The sequence below is a fragment of the Mobula hypostoma genome, chromosome 4 (assembly GCF_963921235.1).
Source record: "Mobula hypostoma chromosome 4, sMobHyp1.1, whole genome shotgun sequence".
Classification (NCBI taxonomy): Eukaryota; Metazoa; Chordata; class Chondrichthyes; order Myliobatiformes; family Myliobatidae; genus Mobula; species Mobula hypostoma.
The window spans coordinates 30,866,173-30,892,846 of NC_086100.1; the positions used below are offsets into that span (position 1 = coordinate 30,866,173).

At 39.5% G+C, this 26,674-nt stretch overlaps 1 protein-coding gene across 11 annotated transcripts in view; it reads left to right on the forward strand.

The window, feature by feature from the left end:
* mecom (MDS1 and EVI1 complex locus) overlaps nt 1-26,674 on the forward strand; it is an 812,694-nt gene that overhangs the window by 699,265 nt on the left and 86,755 nt on the right. For 8 of the 11 annotated variants that reach the window (XM_063045502.1, XM_063045505.1, XM_063045507.1 and 5 more), the window contains exon 3: nt 5,696-5,827. In XM_063045502.1, coding sequence (XP_062901572.1) covers nt 5,696-5,827 — 132 coding nt within the window. Of the gene's footprint in view, nt 1-548; nt 676-1,905; nt 2,632-3,537; nt 3,622-5,695; nt 5,828-26,674 lie in introns of those variants that run through there. The other 3 variants (XM_063045513.1, XM_063045510.1, XM_063045511.1) reach the window with 3 other exon arrangements.

A 26,674-nucleotide genomic window follows, 5' to 3' on the forward strand; every position in this document is an offset into this window, starting at 1 on the left:
TAATTGTGTCTTTGAGATTTTGAGAGTGTTTTGGAAAGTGCCCAGAACTCTCTTTATGGCATCACCAACAGACTATCTCTCATTAAGTGTTTAACATGAATCCGAAAAAGGTTTGGAAACTCGTTGTAGCCACTGCGGAAAGAACCCTTTTAAACAATAGCAATAAAAAAAGGAATCTTTTATTTTACTAAATGACATGAAGGCAATTTTGTAAATGCCTCCCGGGAGTCTGCATCAGAAAGATGATCTGAGGACTTGAGGCAGCAGAGTGATGGAGGGAGTTTGGATTGGAGAGAACAGGGAAGGGCAAAGCCTTGTTAAATGTTGAGCAACTCAATTAGTAGATAGTTGGGCTCTCTCCCCCGGGGCTATCATATTGAAGACATTGGAATATCTTCAGTGCGGATAAACGGGGTGAGGGCGGACAGGAATGCCGCAGACACCGACTGATCATGGGAAATCCTTTTTCCTATTTGCGATCTCTGATCTATTCTTCCTGCTCGTCCTGAAATTAGTTTATTTTCTGAGGAGAAACCTTTATACGAGCTTGCATCTGTGAATCACTGAGTGTGTGGCTCTGTATGTAACTCTCTCGAGTGCATGCATCGATCTGTACCCGAATGTTTGTATTTTGTGAGTGCTCGTTGAAGTTAATTTAACAATCCTCGTTCAAGGGTATGTACATATAATATTTAATATGTATGGATAAATAATATTCAGTGCAACTGTAATCAATTTTTTAGAACAGATCACGTCATGTTCAATTACTGTACACGTATTTGTCGCTTTTTAACAATTAGAATATTTTCAACCGAAAATTATCTGTCTCAATCGCTTGGCACTCTTATAGCGAAAAGTTTACAAAAGTATTTTGCGTCTATGTGCTGGTGATGTGTTCCCGGGGGCAAAAGGAAAATGGCCCCCAGCCTGTCCTATCCTATTCGCTCTGGCAGCTTTCGTTCGGGAGTTTTCCAAGACAGCGTCAAAGTTACATCAGTGGGAACGGATCCCATTTATTACTGAATAAAAACGCGTCGAAATGTGCAGAGGGGGTAATGGCAGCACTGCCGATTAATATTCAGTGCAATCCACCTTCGGGCAACTGAATTGTTATCTCCCGGAGAAAGACCTCTTCACATGATGAGATCTTTAAGTAAAAGTGGGAATCGAGATGGCCCTGTGTGGGCATAGATCCGATTTCAGCAAGTGATTTATGTAAACACGAGTCTTGTAGAGCTGGTTTCGGGAGCGGGAGAAAATAATCGTAAAACAAATTATAGTACATCTCCGCGAAATTATTGTCGACGCCACCACACGAATATTTGGCTTATAAAATGTGTATCTGACTGTCGCTATTAAATATAAACGTTTTAAAAGAAATTTTAGTGTGTACTTTCGTTTTAAAGCAAACTTTAATCCCAAGTGTAACCGTTCTGTATTGTAAATAGGCTAGTAAATTGTTCAAATTGGGCCTGTATTTTTTTTCTGATTAGTTATTGATCTTCATTGTGTTAACAGAAGGTTCCGAGTAGTTAACTCAATAATGCTTCACCGGTAGAGTGTGGCGACAGCAGCGTCGAGTTCGCCAGTCCGAGCTAATGTTGGTTACTGATGGGCGCGTTATTAAATCGGAGCTTTCACTACATACTTACTTCTAGCCGAAGGTATTGCAATCGAGAGAGAGAGAGAGAGAGAGAGAGTGAAAGTGCGAGGGGGGGAGTACGAGCAAGCGAGAGAGGGGGAATGCAAGCGAGCGAGAGAGCGAGCGAGAGATTGTGAAAGAGAAAAAGAGAGAGAAAGAGAGAGAGAGAGGGAAAGAGAGAGAGAGAGAGAGAGAGAGAGAGAGAGAGAGAGAGAGAGAGAGAGAGAGAGAGAGAGAGAGAGAGAGAGAGGACGCTGTCTCTTTAAATCCAGCCCATGTTAGCCGGTCACCGGGTTACTGTCTTTTTAATGAGCTCTCCAGGAGATCTCTCTCCAATAACGACCTTTCGCTGACCTCGGCGATCGAGGACGCATCTGACACTTCATCAGAGGGAGAAGAAAGGAAGAGACAGACAGAGAGACAGGGAAGGGAAAGGGAAAGGGCGCTTTAGGTCCAGGGAAAGCCGCGTGTTTGCGTGGATCGGTTCCTTTACTCACCCGGGAGCAGGTCCTAGAGGCTGAGCAGCGGTTCTGTACTCGCCGCCCTGCCCCCCCCAACATTTCAACCACCACCCCCCTTACCCCACCCGAGCGGGTCAGTAAGGGGATCGACCACCCCCACAGGAGTTGCTACCCTCCCCCTGTGATTCTTCACAACTTGATGGCCTTGACCGAGCTGGGCAAATAAACTAACCCGGAGTGTTAGAGAGAGAGAACGAGAGAGAGAGAGAGAGAGAGAGAGAGAGAGAGAGAGAGAGAGAGAGAGAGAGAGAGAGACAGACAGACAGACAGAGAGACAGAGAGACTGGGCTCTGCCCCTGTAACTAGGAGTGAGGGCCTGCTGAGGGTTGGGGGGAGAGATCAGCCGGGAGTAAAGCCCCCGGCCGGCCGCACCAACTGGATTTGGATTTGTTTTTAACGGCAGTTGAAGCAGGGTGGTGGCTGTTTGCAGCGGGTGACCGTCCTGTCCCGTCCCGTCCCGTCCTGAAGGTAAGCGAGTTCCCCCCACGCCCGGCTGGCTGTGGGCTGCAGCCTCTGCCCTCGCTCCACTGCTGGCTCCCTTCAACCCCTTTCTCTCACTCCCCTTCTCTCTCTCTCTCCCTCTCTGTGCCCCTTGCAGGTAAATGACTGGGTTACCCGTCTCGTTCACTGTTAACCAGCCGATGAACTCGGAGAAAGTTGCTCTTCCTTTAAGTTTACTGCTCAAACTTTAAGTATCGTCGCCTATCCAGTGTTATAACACCACGCTCTCTCACTAAAGACACACACACACACACACACACACACACACACACACACTCCTCCCGGTATCACCGTGGCCCAGGCCGTGGAAAAGATTCCGGCAGTACGGGGCACTCGCAATCGGCGACCTGAAGCCTTCAAACACCGCAAACTCCCTGAAGCCTGGGACCCCTGTAACAGCAACCACCACCCTGCTCCCCTTCAAACAAAACGTTCATCGCATCAATGCAGAAATAAAGTGCATCAATGCATAATTCCCGCGAGTTCTTGCATCTTTACCGGAACATTTGGCTGCCTTTCTCCACTCGCCCTGAAAACGGGGCACCGGACCTGTAATGGGATTTCGCTCTTTATGAAACCAGACGCAGATATGCCGCCGGAATAGGCATATACTTTATTTTAAATGGCTTTCTAATCGAGGTCCTTCCAGTAATTGGTCTTAAAACGGCACCTGCAGAACGTGCCGCACTTTGACTGAGAGTGCTCCCCAGAAATGGTGACAGAGGAAGTTTTGAATGGCACCGGCTGGCCCAGTCGGAGTGCATTTGGGTAGCCGGTTTCTACTTCTTTCTCTTTGCTAATTATATCTAATTCTTGACAAGAGTGTATAAGCACGATCGTCAGCAGGACAAAACCTTTGTATTTTCATTCCTTCTTCCTAATTACTGTACCGAGCTGCGAGCCGGTACAGATGTGCCGATTCTCACTTCAGCTGTTTACCGAAAATGACCATGAGATGTAGGTTAAACAAAATATTGTTTGTTTTCCTTCCATGCGTGATCATCAGAAATTTATAATGTTTTAGAAACACAGAGGGTGTATAATTTTTATATATGGTTTGAAATATACATGCTTAAAATTAATATATATTTAAATATTTGGAAAAGGCGCGACTCAAAACCCCTGCGGTCGGCGACAGCTTTCCCTACCATCTGTATATCGGGAAAGTAAGGTGAGCTCACTCAGCTCCTCCGCACGCCGAGAGTGCTACAGGCCGCGATTATTTTATCTACAAACTGACTGAACGGCTGCAGTTTCTGGTCTTCTACATTTGCCCTCGTTGTATATAATTTCATTAACGGTGAAGTAACTGGGCGCAATTGAGAAAAGAGGAGGCCGTTTACCCCGCTAAGATGAATCTAACAGCACCTTACAGTACAGTAGTGCGTCCCTGAAAGTTATTGCAAGTTAATGACCTGGAGCAGCTCCCGTAGAGGCTGTCTGATTTGCTAGTTATAGTACTTGAAGGTTATGTAAACAGAGACTAGCCTCTTAACCTTCAGTCGTTACTAGATAAAGCCAGTACCTCCAACGAAATGCAAATAGATTTTATGAAAATAATATTTCTGGGGAAGGAGATATTTTAAATAAAGTAATTATCTCAACTAATTGGATCGCTTAATCATTGATGGGCGCAGGATACTTTCATTTTCAGTTGTCTCTATTCTCAGTTTTAATAATTACTCCTCCTCCTCAAGTGTCTTCTAATTTGTAGTTTGAAACTGTACTTTGTTGTCGTAGTCTTCCAAATTTCAATGAAAATATGATAGTTGGGGTTATTGTCTGTCAACCCATTAAACTTACTTGACAATTACTTTGGCATTTGTCATTCCGTTCTTCCCAGTTTTTATTAAAATGTGTGGGTGTTTTCATGATAAAGAATAATTTTCATAATTCAGACACACAACGTTCATTGTTTGTGCTTACCCACCTCTTGATATTTACAGAATCTCAAGCCTGATTCATAGTTAGATAGTGAAAGTTTTGAAGGTTACACATTATAAAGCGATTTTGTTCAATAGCTGTTTCCGTTGAATGTGTAAGGAGTAGCTGTGAGCGGTATATAATAAAATGTTGCTCACTGGGTGGGTGGAAGTGCAACTGTGTATATTTACACATGTAGGTATAAATTTTGTACTTTTTTTATACTGAGAAGAGCGACAGTAAATCTGTAGGTGTGCTTCGGTGCCCAGTGACTAATGTATGCACAAAGATCGAATGTGTAAATGACAAACAAGTGTCATTACATTACTGTTAGTATCAAGTTCAGTTCTTCCCATATGCAATTATTGTCAAATACAAGAAAAAAACTCTTCTTTCTTTTAATGTTTTATTATTGGTTTGTGTTTCTGCTTTAACCCCATAAACAATAGATTTGTTCATTGTTACTTAATCTAATTAATGTAATCATGGTGATGGAAGCTGTTGGCACAACAGCAACCTCTTATGTAAATCTACGGATAGACATAGCAATAAATTGTTTGTGCAAACCCACTATTATCACTGTGTTTTCAATGAACAGCATATTTTTCAGTGGATGTTCAGGCAATCAAACATCTGTTCATGTGAAATTAGTGCCGAAGTTAATCTTTTGCTGAAAGTATTTTTAAAAATCATAACAACAATGACATAGTAGTTATAAATGGTTGTTGCATAGAGATGAAACCTCTGCATCATAGACATTGACTTCTTGGGGGGAAATGAAGGGGAGTGAGGTCCTAACCTTTAGAGAGTAAAAGTCAGGGTTATATTCCACCCTAAGGGAAAGAGGTGAATTATGATTCCTTTTCCACTCCCCTCTAATCAGGAAATGTGTAGAAAATGCTGCCTTAACTCCAAAACAATATTCGGTTAAAGGGATTAATGTTATGTTCCCTGTTAAGTATGCTTACTGTAACAACATGTATGCCTTTATGTGCACATGTATGAGAGAGCCACTTATTGAAGTAACGATGTGTGAGGCACATAGTTTATTTCTAGATTCCATTGTGACTCAATCTATACTGATCTTATCTCAACATTTTTCTTTCAGGTTTTGGATGAGTTAGGCAATGTGAAGTTCTGCATCGATGCCAGTCAGCCTGATATAGGGAGCTGGCTCAAGTACATCAGGTTTGGACGAAGCTATGATCACAACCTAGTTGCATGCCAGATAAATGATCAGGTATGTTGAAAATACTTGTTTGGCTTTATCACTTGGGGTTTCAAAGGCTATTGCAAAGCTTTGAGGAGAGCATAGGATTAGAAACTGATAGCAAAGCTACTGTAGATCCTCATGTCCTGTTTGCTCTTGTGTTAAGTGCCATAAGGCAGATGGGAAGCACAGATTACATGCGTTTCTTCGCACAGACTGGCAATTATTTTTGTTGTTGTTGTCCAGTGTTGTCATCTCCTGTCTGTTTGTTCTTTTATGATTTTTATGAAAACATACAAACCATTTTGACTGCCTCCCTTCCACAGAAACTGTTCAGACCCAATCACATGTACATTGCTAGTGGAAGGAAACAAAAGATATTAGCAAAGAACTCAGTTGCCAACGCTAAGTAACAGAACCTCACCTTTTAATTGGAGCTAAAATGACATAGCTTTAAAAATATGCTTTATACACTGTCCAATTATTTAAGCTACATGAGTATAGTTACGTTGGTGATGCAGATAGAATATAGTACCAGTAGAAAATGGGATAAATATAAAGACTGCATCGTAAGGAATTTTTATTGATTTTAATTGCCTTTCTCATCTGCAAATAAAGGAGAATAGATCACTTCTTGCTACTGAGTAATCGTAGAGTTCACATATTTTATGTTTAGATATGTTAATCAGTTACTTGTTATCAAAAGGTGACTTTGTGAAGTTCACACCCAGTGGCACCAGGACTGAAGTTTCTTCTCAATGTGTAAAGTCACTGCAAGGAATTTGTACACAGATCTTTGAAAGACAATATTTTTTTTTGAATCTGTGTAAGTGACAGATTAGGATTCAATGACTGTTAGCAACAATAGGAGTGATGAGAGAGTGAGACACAGTAGTGAATAGAGCCCAATCCAGCACAAGGAAAAGCCTCTCCACCATTGAGCACATCTACGTGGAGTGTCATCGCAGCAAAGCAGCGTCTATCATCAAGTACCCTCATTATCCAGGCCATGCGTCCTTTCCACTGCTGCCATCAGAAAGGAGGTACAGGAGACTTGGGTCCCACACCTCCAGGTTCAGGAATAGTTATTACCCTACAACCATCAGGCTCCTAAACCAGTGTGGATAACTTCACTCACCTCAACACTGAACTGATTTCACAACCGACAGACTCACTTACAAGGAGTCTGTACCTCATGTTTTCAATATTATTTACTTACTTGTTTTTTTTATATTTGGGAGTTTGTCTTCTTTTGCACCGGTTGCTTGTGAATACTGGTTTGTGTGCAGTTTTTCATTGATTCTATTGCGTTTCTTTGTTCTACTGTGAATGCCCACAAGAAAATGAATCCAGAATAGTATTTGGTGTCATATACGTAATTTGATAATAAACTTACTTTGAACTTTGAAGGCAGATGTACTGAAATCTTGAATGAATTGCATTTCAGAAAGGATGAATGGGTGGAAAGTGTTGCTGTATTTGAGTCAAGAGGTTTCAAGTTCATGAGTGAGAATTTAAGTGCCAAGTGACTAAGTTATGGGTGGACTTGGATGTGGAATTGGGTGGCATTTGTGAGCGTGGATATGGGTACAAAAGCTTGTGAGGTAATTGTAACTGAAATAGTGACAGTTTGTTTCCGCTTGAGGTAGTGATAGGGATGCAGTTGGTGAAGATAAGACTTAACTGGAGGAAATGCTAGAATTGAGGGAAATCAACCTGAGTGCATAGACCAGTGAAACGATTGAGAGGCCAATGTTAAATAGAGTTTGAGCTGCTCTCATATTCAAACAGATCTCCTTTTCTTGTAATGGTGACTCCAAAGGGATGCACATAGGTTGGATAGAGGAGTGGAAGTCAAAAACCTAGGAATAGCACAGAGGTGGGAAATAAAGTTACCAGTACAGTGAATCTGTGTGTAACTGATGGTAAAAGTCAAAGCAATTGAGACAGGTCCCTCCCAAGTGAAATAAGGCACCTTAGTCCTAGGTCCATAAAACATCATCTGAGATTTTTCCCCACCTTCTTGTGGTTTAAAAATCTGATCGTCATTGTTTTGGGAAGACAGATTTGGATGTACGAAGGAAAACAGTCTGATATAATAGGAAACTAAAATATTGCAGACCAAAATCCTGAAGCAAAAGAAGAACACTCTAGAAATACTTGTCCATTCAGGCAGCATCTGTGCAGAGAGAAACAGAGTCGACATTTCAGTTTTGCTGGGGGAGATGGGTGGAGATTGGAATTTGGAAGAAAAATGTGATAATGGTTGTCATAACAACGCTGTTCATTGTCTACAAAGATTGATTATAGATAATCACAGTTCATCAGATTTCACGATGTGTAAGGTCAGTTTGGTTGTGTTATTCAGCCAACAGAAACAGTTAACAAAATAATCACAACGTCCCTTAAAGGGACATCCTCCAGTCAGCATTACCATAAAGATACCTTTGAAAAGAGATTGTAGCTAAGAGAAAGGACCACTTCCTGAGTCCAAGATATACTGCTGCTGTAGACACTGGAAATCTAAGGTAAAATCAGAAACTCCTACTTCTGATGTGGCCTGACTTGCTGCAACATTCAGAATTATTACTTAAGGAGAGGACCTGGCAGCAAAATTGGGCTGGCAATTAAGTGGGTGCAGATTTGAGTGTAATCGATTGATCCTGTAATTAAGGTAGGGTTGAAGAGGTCCATATGTCATAGAAGATAGGCAAACTAGATGCTCTAGCAGGTTGTGAAGAAGATCAGGAATGGTACAACTGGAAGAAAATAACAAAATAATGAATAATACAAAATGCTGCGGGCAAAATAAACAATGCATTTTGTAGGTATGGCAAATAAGTGGCTGCATTTCAGCTTCAAATATTTAATCATTGTCAAGACCATGTCCAGGAAGCCATAGATCTATTAGAATCTTTTATATTGTACACTAGGTGGGAATGACATTGAAAACTGGGATCAGAAATCTTCCCCCCACCCCCTTAAAATGTATATTTATTCATCATGAGATCTGCTTATTCTTGTTCTGATTAGTTTTCGTTCAAAAATGTTGATTCTATTTTATTGCAGTAATGTAATTACTGATGGCTTTGTTGGTAAATCAGGCTAAGGACAGAGTGATGGTTGTCCTGATAGATGAATGAATGAAAGTGACCTGAAATTGATCACTAGAGAAAGGGGCAGGATCTGAGGGTAGGCATTAATAATGCTGCAAGGCTCAGCGTGGATTTGCTAATTATGTTTTTTTTTCGGATGTGGATAATAAATTTCTTTTATCAATCGGACTTTTTTTTTAACATTTGTTTTGTTAAGTAGTGGAATATGGTTACCACATTCAATGTATGTGAATTAGGTAAGGGGTGAGATTGCATCATATGATTATTGCAGAGGCAAGCTATTACATTAAGGGAGTGGACAAAGGAATTTCATTCAAAAGTCCTCATGCATTTGTATGTTAATATAGCACAGTATGGTTTCACCCTTTAAAGAGGGAGTCTCGACATCAGGTCTCTTTTAAAAGATGAAATTTTGCAATGATTCCGATTAATCCTCACAACGAGTCTTTATCTTCAAAAGTTTATTAATAAACAGAGGCTTTGAAATTACCATGTATAAATAGTAGCATAAGAATAGTTAATTTGTTGGTATTGTATTTTACTGTTTCATATTCTAATGAAAATGTTAATCTATTAATTCTAAGTGGGTTATCTAAATAGCAGTCAAGGGAATTTCATATGAATCCCTTAAGCATTCTTATGCTAATATTTGCACAATGTATTTCAAGGCCAGAGATCTCGCACACATACAAGCACAAAACACATGCTTAGGCCCAGGGCTTTCCAGGGTTTCCAGTAGGTTGAATGTGTTCTCGAAGCATTAAAATAAGTCACTGTATTGCAAAAGATTGCACAATTTTAAGCACATTTTTTTTAGTTCAAATCCAGTTTCTGCAATAATCTATCCCAATTTCAAAGTAAAGACCATGGTGGAATGTGGCTCTGCCTATAAAAGTGGGCAAATTATTGAACCAGGTTATTCATCACAGCAAGTAGATGCTACTTGTGCCTATTCGTGGCTCTTCCAGAACGATCTTAAAATGAAGCTTCTTTTGTGGGGGTAAGGACAATAAAAAAGCATGTTTTGAGAGCTTTTGAACACATAATTTACCTATAATTTACCAAGAAATGGGCCACTATAACCAGCAAATGTGTAGGTTTTATGATCTTTTCAGTTACTTGAAACCAGGTTACTTGCAGACAGTGAAAGAGACAATCTCATTTAAAAACATTTCCTTGTTTTTGTTGAACCTATTTTCAGGAAAATTAATCAAAATCATAAATATGTGAAGAATTCACTTTAAGCAAAATCATCTAAAAGTATATTATTGGTGAATTATCCTGGTTCTTCATTGATATAATATTTAGCGATATGTAAATTACTTTCTGGAACTTTGAGGGAAAATGAATCCAAACTTAGCTTGATCATGAATGCAGATATTTCTGGGACCATCAAAGTTCAAAGCAAATTTATCAAAATATACCTTGTACTACCCTGAGATTCATGTTGTTAGGGCATTCACAATAAATATAAGGAAACACAATAGAATCAATTAAAAATTGCACACCGCAAGACAGACAATCACCCAATGTGCAAAAGACAACAAGCAGTGCAAATACCAAAAAAGACCCAAAATAATAATAATATATAAGCAATACGTAGTGAGAACATGAGATGAAGAGTCCTTGAAGATGACTTCATAGGTTGTAGGAATAGTTCAGTGATGAAGTTATCCCCTCTGGTTCAAGAGCCTGACAGTTGAGGGGTAATATCTGTTCCTGAGTCTGATGGTGTGGATCCATAGACTCCTATACCAGCAGCAAGAAGAAAGCTTGATCTGAATGGCAAGGGTTGTTGATGATGGATTGTGCTTTCCTGCAGCAACACTTCTTGTAGATAAAAACGCCAGTTGCAGAAACTCCATAACCTGAAGAATATGGAAGAAATAACCAATCACTATGAATCATCATGAATCTAGCTCACTTCATCACCGAGTTTGTTCATAATTGGTTATGAAAGAAGTTAGTTCACTTACATTCTTTATTCACTTTTTGAGTAGAGGTTAAAATCTTTGATACAAAGAGTCAAAGATTGAAATAGTGTGTTAAATAATCCTATGAGGGGCATTGCATAAATACACTATAAATGTCCACATGTATATCCAACAATTTTGTCTTTTTATATTTCCTTAATGCATCCTAGAAAGGAGAAGTTGAAGAGTTATGAATTTTTAGAGTCACCCATAAAGTGATAGTTTTTACCACTTTCCCAAATAGGAATGTCCCCTTTTTCTGCTCCTCACTATTTATAGTTGATTGTCACTCAGTCAGACAACTATTTTCATCTAAAAAAAGGATCTAGTGCTTTCCCAGCATATATGATGAATAAACTCTTCTCGGGCTTCCAGCTAGGATAAGATAGTAATTATAACTGGTATTTTAATGATAACCTCTGCCATCCTCTTTGGAGATGATGCCTGGGTATGTCTACTCTGGTGGTATTTATACCCCACCCCCCCCGCCGTCCGGCTCTCCTGTATTTACCAAAGACGAAGGTGTCGCTCTAAGTGAGAACTGGAATTCGATTGTAAACAAGGTGGGAGAATGGAAACCTGATTGGATAAGGACTAACCAATCAGAATGGACGGACTACTGGGGTATAAATACCACCGGACTAGACATACCCAGGATCTTCCCTGGTGAAGATGGCAGAGTTTGTTATCTAAGTGTCAGTTATAATCAATACCTTTACCCAGCTGGAAGCCTGAGAAGAGTTTATTCATAACTATTTTCATACTTTATAAACTGATCTTTGAATGGTGCCAATTGCACACACTTGTGGACTATTGTTTTAATTGACACAAACACACCACTGAATCGAACCAGACTATCCTCTAGACAGCAATGCTTATTCACACCTCTGACATTCTGCTAATGAAATATTCCAGTGAATTACTGGCATGATAAAATGACTCTGGTGATGTCCAAGTAGTCATCTTTCACTGCTTCATCATTGGAAAAGCACAAAGTAGCCAAAACCCCTAGTTTAATTTTACATTAGTTCACACTACTAGTCAAAGACAATATAAATTTCTTATTCTTCAAATGTTGTTTGTCCAATCTTTTTGGATGGTAAAGTGAAATATAATCATTGTATTGGCTGGAATAATGATGGTGGGTCATACTTTGTTTGACTCAACTGTTTCCACCCGTAACTATTTTTGAAGTTAGACCTGACTGATCATGTCCCAGATGAGTCAAAGACCTACGCACCGGCTACTGTACTTAGTAAGGTAAAATATCAACAAATGCAGTTTCCCAATTGGGAATGTGCCTTCAGATGTCCTGCTACTTCTGGACTAATTACTAACCTATAACTTTGTTTTTCCTTTTAGTCCCAAGGTTGGATTTCAACAATGAGTCAATTTTAAAATTTGCCCTTTGAATATGTGAACAATTGCTCACTTATGCTTCCACCATTCCTTTGCCTTGTCCCAGTGAATTGTGATCTCCTTTCTATATCATCCTGACCGCCAGCACCATTGAGACAATCCAGAATCCTTGAACTGATTCCCCTTGCCCACAACTAAGCACATTAATTGTGCATGTGTTTATTCGACTATATTTTTATTGTACTTAGCCAATCAATCTCTTTTAGACCTTGGGGTCCACATTTTCAAACTCCTATCTCAATTTCACTTACAGTGTGGCGGTGGGGTGGGGGATTCTAAATTCTTTTTCTTCGTGTCTTAAGGGAGGCTTGTTTTTGGTCCACTGTTCTCAACAGTCAAAGGTTACCCTTGAAACACCTTCACTCAAATGCGCTTTCACAACACCTTCACATTTCTGCATATCATTTAAGATATTGACTTCAATCACCCTTCCAATCTTGTTCTCCTCCAAATTCCTTTACCTCTTTCCTGTATCGAAGTCGCTTCCGATTTAAAAAAAATGTCTGTTATGCTTTAGCATGAAGAATACAGTGTGAGGACTATCTTGCTGACTGCATGTCTGTGTTGGGAGGGAGCACCGGGGCTTGTTTTGCCGTTGTTGTTTTGTTGCTGTTGTCCTGTGGACATGCTGGACATGCTCTGTTGGTGCTGCAGTGTGTGGTGACACTTGTCGGCTTGCCCTTAGCACACATTTAGATTGTGTTGGTTGTTAAATGCAAACAGCACATTTCACTGTATGTTTTGATGTACATGTGATAAACTTTGATAAATTGCTATTGATGTGTTGTGGATGGTGCTGTATATTGACTGGTTGCATCACAGCCTGGTATGGAAACACCAATGGCCTTGAAAGGAAAATCCTACAAAACGTAGCGGATACGGTCCAGTCATTATGGATAAAGCCCTCCCCACCTTTGAGTAGATCGACATGGAGCATTGTCGTGGGAAAGCAGCATCTATCGTCAGGGCCCCACCACCACCCAGGTCATGCACTCTTCTTGCTGCTCCCATCAGGAAGAAGGTACAAGAGCCTGAGGACTCACACCACCAGATTCAGGAACATTTATTACCCCTCAACGATCAGGCTCTTGAGCCAGAGTGGATAACTTCATTCAACTTCACTTGCCCTATCACTGAACTGTTCTCACAACCTATGGACTCACTTTCAAGGACTGCTCGTATCATGTTCTTGATATTTATTGTTTATTTATTTATTTATTTTTCTTTTGTGTTTGCACAGTTTGTTGTATTTGCACACTGTTTGTCTGCACTGTTGGGTGCTGTCTTTCATTGATTCTATTAAGGTTATTGAAGTTATTGACTATGCCCACAGGAAATGAATCTCAGGGTTGTATATGGTGACATATATGTACTTTGATAATAAATTTACTTTGAACTTTGAAATAAATCTGAATACGAAAATTGTTGATTTTATCACCAAGACATGGTCAGAAAGTAGGCAAGGTAAACCTCATTTTTCTAAAAGTATGCCCAGTGAATCAAAATAAAATCATTGTCTTGTCAAAATGTTATACATATATCTTGGCAGATTACTAGATGCTAGTCTAAAGTGTTTAATATCCTTGTTTTCACACCCAAGTATTGTTTTGGGACACCAGGTGTAATTTACCCTTCAAATTTTAAGCTGTGCAACTTCTCCTAACTCTTCAAGTAATACTGTGATTGGTTGTCGCTTAGCATTCAAACAGTTAGTTAAATTAATAAGTAAAAACTCAACTATGAAGATAATTGATTAGCTCAGCTGGGATAGTCTGCCCACAATGTTTATAATAGTGGGTGGCACTTCACAACACCAACACAGGATAATTTTACTTTACAATGCAGTTTGGCATGGTGGAGAGGTTGGTGGGGAGGGGTGGAGTTAGGAAACCTTTGGCTGTTCTGTCACATTGCTACATGACTCATGACACAAATCAAATATTGTAACATTGAACTAGATAATATCTCTGGACATATGAGCATTAGTTGTCAAAAGGTTTATCTACAAAGTACACCATGTTATTAATGTCTTTGGTTGGACAGGCTATTAACATAATAGATCTGACTACAATTTTTGGACATGGTTATCAGGATGCTAAAGTGGTAGCTCTAGTAAAACTATTTGTTTGCATGTATCTTAGGTTAAATTTCTGTAAGAATATTCACACCAGAAATGATCTCCTCAAGGTTCCAAATAGATTTCTTTCACCTGACTTAAAATTTGTTTCGTTTATTTAAATAAAAATGTCAATTTTTTATTGGGCTTGTTTCAGTGCTTCAGTGACAAAATCGTAATGTATTTCAGAGCATACTTTAATGCTTGTGTTGTTAAGCGAACTGGGTAGGCATGCTATTTTGGCGCTGGAATGCGTGGCTACACTGTGGCCACCTCCAGTACACTCTTAGGTTGTGTTGGTTGATTTATAGCAGCCAAACAGTAACTCTTCTTGCATTGATAATTAGAGCCATCACCTTAATCCCATTCAATTTATTTTTGTTTACCTGCAGCAGGGGAATCTGAAGTTCTAATTAAAGTAAAATGGGCACCACAGTAAAGCAGCAGTTAGTTCAATCACTTTTACAGCAGTTGTAATCACTGATCAGGGTTCAATTCTCACTGCTACTGTGTGTAAGGAGTCAGTCCTCTCTCCCCGGGACCTCATGGGTTTCCTTCAAGTACTCCAATCTCCTCCCACCTTCCAAAGGCATATGGGTTAGTTAACTGTGGGCAAACTCTGCTGGCACTGGAAATGTGGCAATGATTGTTCACTGCCCCCAGCACAATCCTCACTGATTTGATTTGATGCAAAACCACGCATTTCACTGTATCACACATAGAAAATGCTGGTGAACACAGCAGGCCAGGCAGCATCTATAGGAAGAGGTACAGTTGACGTTTCGGGCTGAGACCCTTCGTCAGGACTAACTGAGAGAACAGATAGTAAGAGATTTGAAAGTGGGAGGGGGAGGGGGAGATCTGAAATGATAGGAGAAGACAGGAGGGGGAGGGATGGAGCTAAGAGCTGGAAAGTTGATTGGCAAAAGGGATACGAGGCTGGAGAAGGGAGAGGATCATGGGATGGGAGGCCTAGGGAGAAAGAAAGGGGGAGGGGTGAGGGGGGAGAAGCCCAGAGGATGGGCAAGGAGTTATAGTGAGAGGGACAGAGGGAGGAAAAAGTGAAAAAAAGGGGAAATAAAAATAAATAAATAAATACCCAGATGGAATATAAGGTGTTGTTCCTCCAACCTGAGTGTGGCTTCATCTTGACAGTAGAGTTTGTATTTCACTGTATGTTTCGATGTACATGTGACAAAGCTAAAGCTAATCTTAATTTTTCAAGCACTCATCCACTTCTCTTTTTAACATTTATTATGAATTTTCCTTCTGCCACCGTTGCCAGCAATGAAACATAATCCATTTTCTGTGTGATAAATGGTGTGACTAACATTAAAAAGAAGTGAAGTTCAATGTTGTCCCTTTAAGAAATTTTTTTTTTGGCACTTTTGAAAAAAATTTCAAGTTAAGGTGAGCGTTCAGTAATGTTAAAGAGCACCCACCCAGATAGCCATGATGAAAAGGGAAAATGCGATCACCGCAGTGAGAGAGGGTAGAGAATAAAGAGTGGTGGAAAGAAATGGAGGCTGGTTAGAGATAAACAAGACAGTTTGAGGTAATGTGGATACTGCACTGCATCCGAGCCCTAGTCACAGTTATCGTTGGTGCCACAGAATACACCTACTGTCAATGTGGGTGAGCCAGCAAAAATACAAACCACCGTCCCACCATTCGTTTATTTTGTGTGATATATTCCAAAATTTACTGTGAGTGAACCACATCGGTCAGAGGTCATGAATGTTTGATGCAGTTTCTGTACATAGGTCAAGATTGTGTATGATATATGGTGGAGAAGTAGCACCCTTGGTCATGAGTCACAACTAGAAGTTTGTGATCTAGTCCAGTAGACAGGAATTGCACCAGAAATCAGAACAACCAAAGTTACGTGTAACATTATTTTACTGCATGATCTACAGTATATGCAATAAAAGCAGATGTGTTTTTTTACACACCTCATCCAGTTTGTCATATCCTAACAGCCCAAAGGATATTTACAAAAACTTAGCATGTTCCTTCAGTTTTTCAGTGGTGATATTAAATTTATAACATTTGATTGGTTGATTTATCATAACAAGACATTCTATCATATTGAATTTTACTATTAGATCACCTAATTTTGGTTGAAATTGAAACAAACCTTCATTTCTCTCAGTATCCTTATTCCTTTAATTATGTTTTGTATTTATTTTCTGCACTTGTTGATGTGTAAGATATTATAAAATAACAAAAGTATCTTCCAAATGGCATGACAAGCCATGCACTTAAGGAAAAACCTTACTACTAAAAGAGGAGATTTGTTAACTTTGTTAACTTACTGTTGGCTGAATGCTGTGTCTTCTGTGACTTAGGTTGCAATAGAGAGTCTGGTTTGGGATGCATTATATCAGTCTGCATTGCTGGACAGTATTGACATTCACAGCAATACATAGTCAAGTCAGAATAATTTTCATCACTTTTGCATTCCAGAACAAAACAAGAGAACTTAATAAATAACATCCTCGTTATAAATGATTAATAATGCACACATTGAACACTGGAGCAGGGAAATGAATGTAATCTAGTCCTGTTAATTATCTTGATCAGCAATTGCCAGACCATTTTAATTCCATGTTAAAGTATGCAGCTTTGTACAATATTGATTATTGGGACATCTACAGTAATTAAAATAAACATTGGAAACATCCGCACCATAAGATTCTTACAGCGCCTTTGAAGATTATGCAGGCTAAAGACAAATAAAGTTTTGACTATTATTTTACATTTAAATGTGTCTGTTTTAAGCAGTTATAGTATAGTTTATGGACATGAGTTGGCTAGTCTGTTTTACACACTGAATTCCTCTGTCAGCAGCTTCAGAGATGGTGTGTTGATAATAGATAGAGCCAAGTATTCAGAGAATTACATTTGACATGGACATAGAAACAATCACTCAACCCAATTTGATATGTCTGCTTTAGCAACACACACAAAATGCTGGAGAAACTCAGCAGGCCAGGCAGAATACATAGAAAAGAGTAACCAGTTGACATTTCGGGACAAGTCCCTCCGCCATTCCTGATGCTGCCTGACCTCCTGAGTTCCTCCAGCGTGTTGTCTGTGTTGCTTTGGATTTCCAGCAACTGCAGACTTTCTCGTGTATGCGACGCCTGCTTTAGGGCTCATCTTGATGGTGGACAGTTTCAGGATTTATACCTAGCAATACTGAAGGGCTTGAGATGCATTTCTAAATCAGGATTGTTTGTTAGTTGAAGGGAACGTAAAAACTGGTGGCAAAAGACGAAGATTCTATAAACAAGCTGGTCTTAGTGAAAAATCTGAACTGATTATATTTGCTTTTAAAAACTATGAATGAAGACCAACCCACACTAATTGATAACTAGTTCATTTAAAAGCATATTTCAACTGGGATGCCCAGTGCTTAAAATTGTGCATTGCCAAATTCTGATTGGTCTCAGTATAGCAGTGATGTTATGAATGAACTCACTCAGGGCATTTAATCGATCCACGAGAGAGTGCTGAAAGGAAGGTATCTGCTGCTGAAATTTAAAAAATATTTTCATTACTTCATAAAGTTAGAAAAGTATATTTGAAGAGGGAACAGTTTATAGCATGGAAGTAAATTAGCTAATATCAGAATCGGAATCAGATTTATTGTCACTAAACTGGATGATATGAAATGTGTTGTTTAGCAGCAACAGTACAATGCAAATTCATAAAATATGATTAATCACAAAATACATAAATTGCACAATCAAAAGAAATAGCAAAGTCGTTCATGGATTCATGGACCATTCAGAATTCTGATGGCAGAGTGGAAGAAGTTGTTTCTGAATCATTCAGTGTGGGTCTTCAGGCTCTGGTATCTCTTCCCTGATGGTGGAAAGGAGAAAGGGGCATACCTTCTTGGATGCATCATGTAAGACACCATACCGTGTCGTAATTACATGTCTATGTCTGAATGGAGCCCTTGGACACATTTCCTTTTTATTTAATGGAGGTTCTCTTTGGTGTCATTACTTATTTCAAATATTTATCGAAGAAAAATTAGAGTAATTGAGAGCTAATCAATAGTACTAATATCAGGCATTCCAGTGTGGAAAATTGCCAACTTATCTCCATTATAACCACTGTGCGACAGTATTAAGGAATCATCCTGAATGCTGTGCTTCACTTCTATGATCTTTGTTTATTTCAGGGTGCAGTGCTAAGAGGAAGTGTCCCTCACAGTGAACTTTGTGGGAGGATTAGGAAACTTGACAGCTCATTTGTAAAATAGTTTTGCGGTACAATGATCATATAAGATGTCAAACCAATTCAGATGAAAATCTCATCTAATTTGTGTTGCCCATCAGGTCCACAGACCTGATCCAAATCACAGAATAGGTGCTTCTGGGGTGAGTTGCTAAAATATGAATGGCCCCTTGTTGATTTGGGCTTGTGTGATAGAGTGGGCAAACTGCACTGATTTTTATAATGCTCAACCCTCTGCTCTCTCAACTGTCATTTGCCCTTAAAAGTTTATTTCCTTGTATTTCTTGTGTAAAAGATCACAGTTGTAGGAGAATTGTGGATCTCTGAGGAAAGGGTTGTAGAATTGTGTCTCTTTATTGTTGATGTACAGGTGATACCAAAGCTGTAAACACTGTGGGAAACATGAACTCGGGCAGAATAATGAACTATATGTGAGAGTTGCAGAGTAATTATAATGTCTGATGCCAAGAGATACAGGAGGAATGCTGAAAGAAAGCCAGGAATGGAATATTTAATAGTTGACTATAGCAGAGTGAACACTGATCGTTTTTGACTGGAGGGAGTTTTCTGAAGTGCCCACTGCCGAGGAACTGACTCAAGTGCCCCTGGCAGTTTCCTTTTCTCTGCCTCTTCCATCTGGGGCAAAGAAATGGCAAAGAAATGAATGAGCACCACTCGTTACCCACTGAACGACTCCTTTGTGTGAGGGCAGTCTTTCAGTATCAAGACCGAAACAGAGACACTCGATCAGTGGTGATTGTTAGCTTTTAATTATAATTACATGAGCTCGCCTGTTAAATTCAACACCATGCATTCGTGTCTTAAAGTAGAGGGGTGCGGCTGCTTGTGAGGACTCTTGGTAAGGTTGAGCCTAGCATAGATTTATGTTACCAAGTACTGTATCCTGCTGGATGAAGGCCAGGAGTATGCACTCACACACACAGACAGCTGCAAGTAGGAGGTCTTCAGATAACGCTTGGAAATATTTGATAGTTATCTGAGGATAGTGTAGAGCTGTATTATTTCTTTGCAGCTGTGAGGTGATAAAAGCAAGCGATGGCACCTTGTGTGAGGCTCGGATTGGACGTTAGCTTTCAATCTGATCTTAGTCACCTATGTCTTGCTTTTGAAAAGGAGCAATCTCTCCCTGATCCAGGAGAAAAAAATCTTTCTTATGAATGTAGGACAAAGCCAGAATAGGACCCTTTTGTATTCCAGAATAAACACTGGTCCCCTTACTTACCTTTCACACCTCCAGTTTTAAAGAAAAATAGAATCAAAGAAGTTTTAGTTCTGACTGGAAGCCTAGCAACCTTCATTCAATGCAAACAGTGCTGTCTTTTTTTCTTTTCCGTGAAAATTGCTTGGTATTTTGTTTGCATTTGGTGAACACTTTCAGATTCTTTAAATTAAAATCAATTCAGTTATGATTTTTGTTATCTTTTTGGTTGCAATTATCTCAGCAATATAACAGAAGTACAGCTATGGAAACAAGAAATAAAGGCAGAAAATGCTCAGCGTGTCAGGCAGCAAGTGTAAGGAATTTTTCCCCTGCAGAAACAAGAACATAATCCAAAATTCGGGCAATCATCTACTGTACAACACCATATCAATTGTGGTGTCATTAACTACTTTTTCCATGATTACAAAGCAATAGCTGCAGCTTTGTTTAATGGTAGTTCTTGCATAGCTTTAATGTCACATGCTGGGATACAGTGGTTGCCATGTTAATACAGTTCTAATTTGACAGCATATAATGTTCCTTGTTAGTAACTATGTAGTTAATGGAGAGTTATATTTTGGAGAAATATAGAAGAGGTAGCCAATCCAATATTTTCCCTTTTCAGCATTGCTGATGTTAAAATGGCCATTTAGAATTTTTCCCCTGCAGCAGAAGTTCAATTTTTAAATCTCCCCTACCCCGACCAAATTGGGGATGGGTTGTGGGGGGAGGGATGTGTAAGTTAAATGTCGCGATTCGCAGTCTGACTGATGGCACTTTCCAGCACCAGGCATGCTTACAGCGTAGTCCTTAACTGTGAGAATTAGAGTCAGTGCTATAATTGGGACCCATTCTATAGTCTAACCTGAGATGGTGGTTGGAAGCGGTGACTTCCCTGTCACTCATTGTTTCACATCCCTGAACTTGCAGTCACTGAATAGTTCTATTGACCGGAATCTGCAGTCACTGCATTGTTCTGCTGGCTGGAGTCTGTAACTATTGAAATGTCCCACTAAATGGCAAGCACACTGACCACTGCCCGCATTAATCACTATTGTGATGTGACATAGTCCTGTTTACAATAGAGACTTCCATAACTTCTAATGTTTTTTTTAAGAAACCATTTTCTATAGGTTTCAAAATGCCTCCTTTGGTTTTGGTGTCTCCATTGCCACCTGGTCTGAATCAGACCTTTCACATTTCTGTCTCCTTCCTTTGGGAAGCAATTGTTTGGCCTGCTGACAGTTTTATGACAATTGTTACATTGTCTCTCGCTCTAGGAAAAGCACTCCGATTAAGGATGTCATGATCAAACAATACGCAATTCATCAAATAATAATGAATGCATGATAATCCCACAGCCCTTTTCCCATTTTATGATATGGTAATTATAAACACTGATTATTCATAGAAACAATGTTGAGAATCTCCCCTCACAGCCACTATAAGCAAAAGCCCAGTCTGTTTTTAGGATCTAGCTGACTTAAGATAAACCTATAGCTGATTCAAGGATAATTGTATCCAAGTATAAAATTCCAGTGGAGCAAACCACATCCCATACACTCCCATTGTATGGAATTCTGAATCCAAGCAAAACATTTCATTGCAAAATCTGAACACCACCTTTTCAAAGTTGTCAATCTCTTTTTTTTTAAATTTCATCAATACCAAACTTAATCTCTCCAGTGCCTGGTTTTGGGAACACAATTTGGGTTGATCATTCAGACTCTAACTAGCTGTATGCAGTATTTCATATTGCTGATGTTCAGGTAGAGAGCTGAGAGGAAAATCCGACAGCAGCAAACATATTTTGCAATGGACTGGGCACTGAGCCTGAGCACTTGAAGCTGAGTAGAGGACTGATTCTGTGATGGAGTAGTCCTGAGTTTACCTGGCGGAGACTAATGCTGAAAATCTGGTAACATTCCAGTACAAGCAGATCACAAGCAACATGTGTCCTATATCTTACACATACAGTGCTGTGATTGTTATCCATGTTGTCTGCACATAACCCTGCTCAAAATACGTCCTGTTGCTAGCAGGGCAATGAAGTCAGATTTTTAACAATTGCCTCTGTAATAACATTTGATAATATTATACCTATATAATTAGCAAAAAGATGCATGTTAGAAGTTAATCTACTCTGTAGGGATGCATCTTTAATAAACAGTTTTTTATGCAAAGACCAATTCAGACATATAATATGCTCAACAATTGTACATAACTATATCATACTGAGTAAGTGGGCTCCACATGATTTCTATTATTGGAATCCAGGCATAAGGCCAAAAGTCCAGTTAAGCATTGAGATTAGATTTCTAGTGAAAAACCTAAAATGTGCCTCATTTTAGTTTCATTCAATGTAAAGCAAACTGAAAATGAAATCAGAAGATCTTCCTGTGAAGGAGCATTATTCCTAGACTAAGTGTGATTATTAAGACCATAAGACCATAAGATATAGGAGCAGAATTGGGCCATTTGGCCCATCGGGTCTGCTCTGCCATTTCATCATGGCTGATCCAGTTTTCCTCTCAGCCCCAACCTCTTGCCTTCTCTCCATATCCCTTCATGCCCTGACCAATCAAGAATCTATCAACCTCTGCCTTAAATATCCATAAAGACTTGGCCTCCACAACTGCTTGTGGCAATGAATTCCACAGATTCACCACTTTCTGACTAAAGAAATTCCTCCTCAGTTCTTTTCTAAAAGGACACTCATCTATTGTGAGGCTGTGTCCTTTGGTCTTAGACTGTCCCACCATAGGAAACATCCTCTCCACATCCGCTCTATCAAGGCCTTTCACCGTTCGATAGGTTTCAATGAGGTCACCCCTCATTCTTCTTAATTCGAATGAATACAGGCCCAAAGGATGAACGTCATTAAAAATTCAATAAATATTCATTCACGACACAACAATATTGGAAAACGGATTCCAGCGTAGAAATAAGTGACATTGAGATTCTGTACAAAGCCTTGTTCACTTCAGTCAATCAACAACTACCGATTTTAGTTTTGATAATTGGGTATACACATTAAAAGGCATTTCCCTTTAAAATGAGATATTTACATTTTCCGATTTTTTTGTTTTAACGTTAGCATATTTAGGCTGGGTCTGGAGAACATTGGAGTCAGCTTTTACCTAGTTTGTGTCCTGAGAAACTAGTAGAATTGTGCACAATGTATTTTTTTGCAATCCTGCTGAATTTTATCTGCTAGGCAACCTAGGATAAAATTATTTTCGTAGTGAATATGTGTCTGGACATTGGTGCATATCCTTTGAGTGTGCAAATTATTTGTGTGTATATCAACTATGATTGCACTGTATTTTATGCTCTTGTCTATTTAATGTGTTTGTTCATGTATGCTTACTTTACATTGTATTTTTTATTTTGTACTGTAGTTTACTGAATATACTGTCCATTTTATGTATATATCTATTTCATACAATTGAATTTGCAAATTATATATTGCACTTTGATACAGATTTTTTTCTTTGTTGGCATATTGTGTGGATATTGCACGTCCACCCAATATAGGACTTCCTTATTGGAATATGAGGAAGTCCTTACACTGGACTTCAAAACTTTTTCTATAGCTTTGATCACATATGTGCAGTGTACTACTAGCCTTTTTATCTGTCAATGCTTTTGTGGCCAACTCAAATATGGGCTGTTAACTGCTGTAAGCAGACATTATCTGACCTTGGTTGAACTACCAACTGAACCATATGCAAATACTAGTTCTGAAGAACACTGTCTTACACTGTAATTCCTTTCCCTCCTGTCCTTTTCCATGGACGCCACCTCTTCCTACAACCTGTTCCTTGTCCCTAAGACACATGCATGCCTTCTCACAAATACGTGTATGTGAACATGCTTTTATACAGAATGTATGTAGATTATCATATGTGCATTTGCATTGAGGGTTTACATTGTGATCTCTCTGTAAGTGAGATGAATCCCATGCAGAGTTGTTCACTTCCATATTTGAAAACCTTTAGCAAGATTCTCATCAGGAATTTCATGCCTTTTGTCACTTGTGTATAAAATCTCATTTACTAGGCCAGTGTTCATATCTGCCTCTGCTTTTTGTAGATTACTGGGGCGAGAATATTGCCTGCCTCACTGGTCTTAATGCCTCTGCACCAACACTCCATACCATGGGCTTGACCCAAGTCACATGATGTCTGATTCAGATACAGTGTATCTTGTGCTGAACTATGAGATTCAATGTTAATTTATTATCAAAGTATATACTGTATATGTCACCATGTACAACCCTGAGATTCATTTTCTTGCAGGTATACACAGTAAATGCAAATAACACATTAGAATTAACAAAAGACCGCGCCCAACAGGACAGATAGCAACCAATGTGTAAAAGCCAACAGACTGTGTAATTACAAAAGACAATAAAAAACATAAATAAGTAAGCAATAAATATTGAGAACATGAGATGAAGAGTTATTGAAAGTGAGTACATAGGTTGTGAGAACAGGTCAGTGATGGGACAAGTGAAGTTGAGTGAAGTTATCCTCACTGGTTCAAGAACTTGATGGTTGAGAAGTAATAATTGTTCCTGAACCTGCTGGTGTGGGTCTTGAAGCTCCAGTACCTTCTTCCTGATGGCAACAGTGAGAAATGAGCATGGCTGGGTGGTGGGAGTCCTTGATGATGGATGCTGCTTTCCTGCGACAACACTCCATGTAGATATGCTGAAAGGTAGGGAGGGCTTTACCTGTAATGGAATGGGCCATATCCACTAGTTTCTGTAGGATTTTCCTTCAAATGCCATTGGTGTTTCCATACCACGCCATGATACAACCATTCAATATACTCTCCACCACACATCTATGGAAACTTATCAAAGTTTCAGATGACATGACTCATCTCCTCAATCTTCTTAAAAAGAAGAGGCACTGCCATGCTTTCTTCATTCCCAGCCCTCCAACGATCATGTTATCCCAAATAGTGTCCGAGACTTTGTAATTAAAGAGCTGTTCCAGAAGCAAACGATCCTAGAGTTCTGCACAGCCCACAAAGTCAGCAATGTCTTGTGCTTCTCACCATCTCCCCGTTCCCAGTTTATTTTCAGTATTTAAGACAGGGAAAGTAGGAAATTAACATTATTACATTGCTCTGACCAATCGCTGACTCAGGCCAGTCTCTGATTTTACATGGCAATGTCCACTGGAGGAGGTGAGCTTTGGACTCCTAAACTGCTGGCACTAATCAAAATGCTGCCATTTCTGACGAAGACTTGTTGGCACGTTTACAATATGATTAGCTTGGCTATTTATTTGCACTATTGCCAGCTAACCATAACACCTGAGAGACATTTTGTTTCACTAGTTTTGAGTGGTAATCGTGCTCATTGAATTAAATGCAACAGTTGCCCACTGGCTTGTTGCCACGGTTTCACAATTGGCAAACTGGCCGCGTAACACAATATGTGTCAAAGTTGCTTGTTATTTAAGCAGTCAGGCCACCCGTCTGCAAACCTGTCTTGTGACTTTAAATTGGAGGCTGTAATGATTTGTGATTTACTCAGATGTTTAAGTCTGTAAATTTCTGCACCTACAGCTAGATACCTAAGTCTGCCTTAACAACTCCATGCACATATCAATATATTCAGGCTTTTGTAATTATAGAATGATGTTTATTATAGAATTCTACTTGTTGCAACTTCTGTCACTGGTGATGACCAAGTACGAGGGGTGATTGACAAGTTCATGACCTAAGGTAGAAGGAGTCAATTTTAGAAAACCTTAATTACTCCATGCACATATCAATGTATTCAGGCTTTCGTAAACTTCACTAATTGAAGTGATGGAGATATTTGTCTCTCTACATTGCCAATGACTTTGAAGTTTGTAAGAAACTTTTATTGTGTTGGGTGTTTCTGATGCAGAGTCTCTGTGAGAATAGTTGGAGGAATGGTGTATGGTTCCTCATGTACAAAGTGGGTTTTATTTATTTTTCTGATTAGAGGTATAGCATGGCAATAGGCCCACAAATAAGAGAAAATATGAAGATGCTGGAACAAGCAACACACATAATGCTGGAGGAACTCAGCAGGTCAAGCTGTATGTACAGAGAGGAATAAACAGTCAATATTTTGGGATGGGACCCTTCATCAGGACTGCCCTTCAACAATCCTGAGTCCTGAAGAAGGGCCTTAAATGTTTATTGCTCATTTCCCTCCATAGATGCTGCTTGACCTGCTGAGTTCCTCCAGAATTTTGGGTGTGTTGCTCTACATTTTCAGAAACTTCTCCATTCTTCAAGCTACTCCGCATGAATTTCTGTTCTTATTATACATTGAATAGTATCCTGTGGCCCTCTGCTAGGTGTACAGAGTTTTTTCCAATGTACGACACAGTACAATGTTTGTCTTCTCACACCCTCTGACTACATTTTTATGGCTTAAGGATGACATTGTATATTGGAAAATAATAAACTACCTAGTATCTGCAGCTGCTGTAAAGGCACTTCCTGCCTCTAGAATTACAATTGCTCTTGGTTTTCTGAGCGCCCAACACCTCCCAAGGAGACTGTTGTTGTTGTTTATTTGTGTAAGTGGGAAGAGCATATACAAGGGGTGATTATTAAGTTCGTGGCCTAAGGTAGAAGGAGTCAAACCTAGCACATTTATTTTTCAACATAGTCCCCTCCTGCATTTACACACTTAGTCCAGCGGTCATGGAGAATACGGATCTTAGACCCCCAGTAAGTGTCCTCAGCAGGGGTGATTGATAAGTTTGTGGCCTAAGGTAGAAG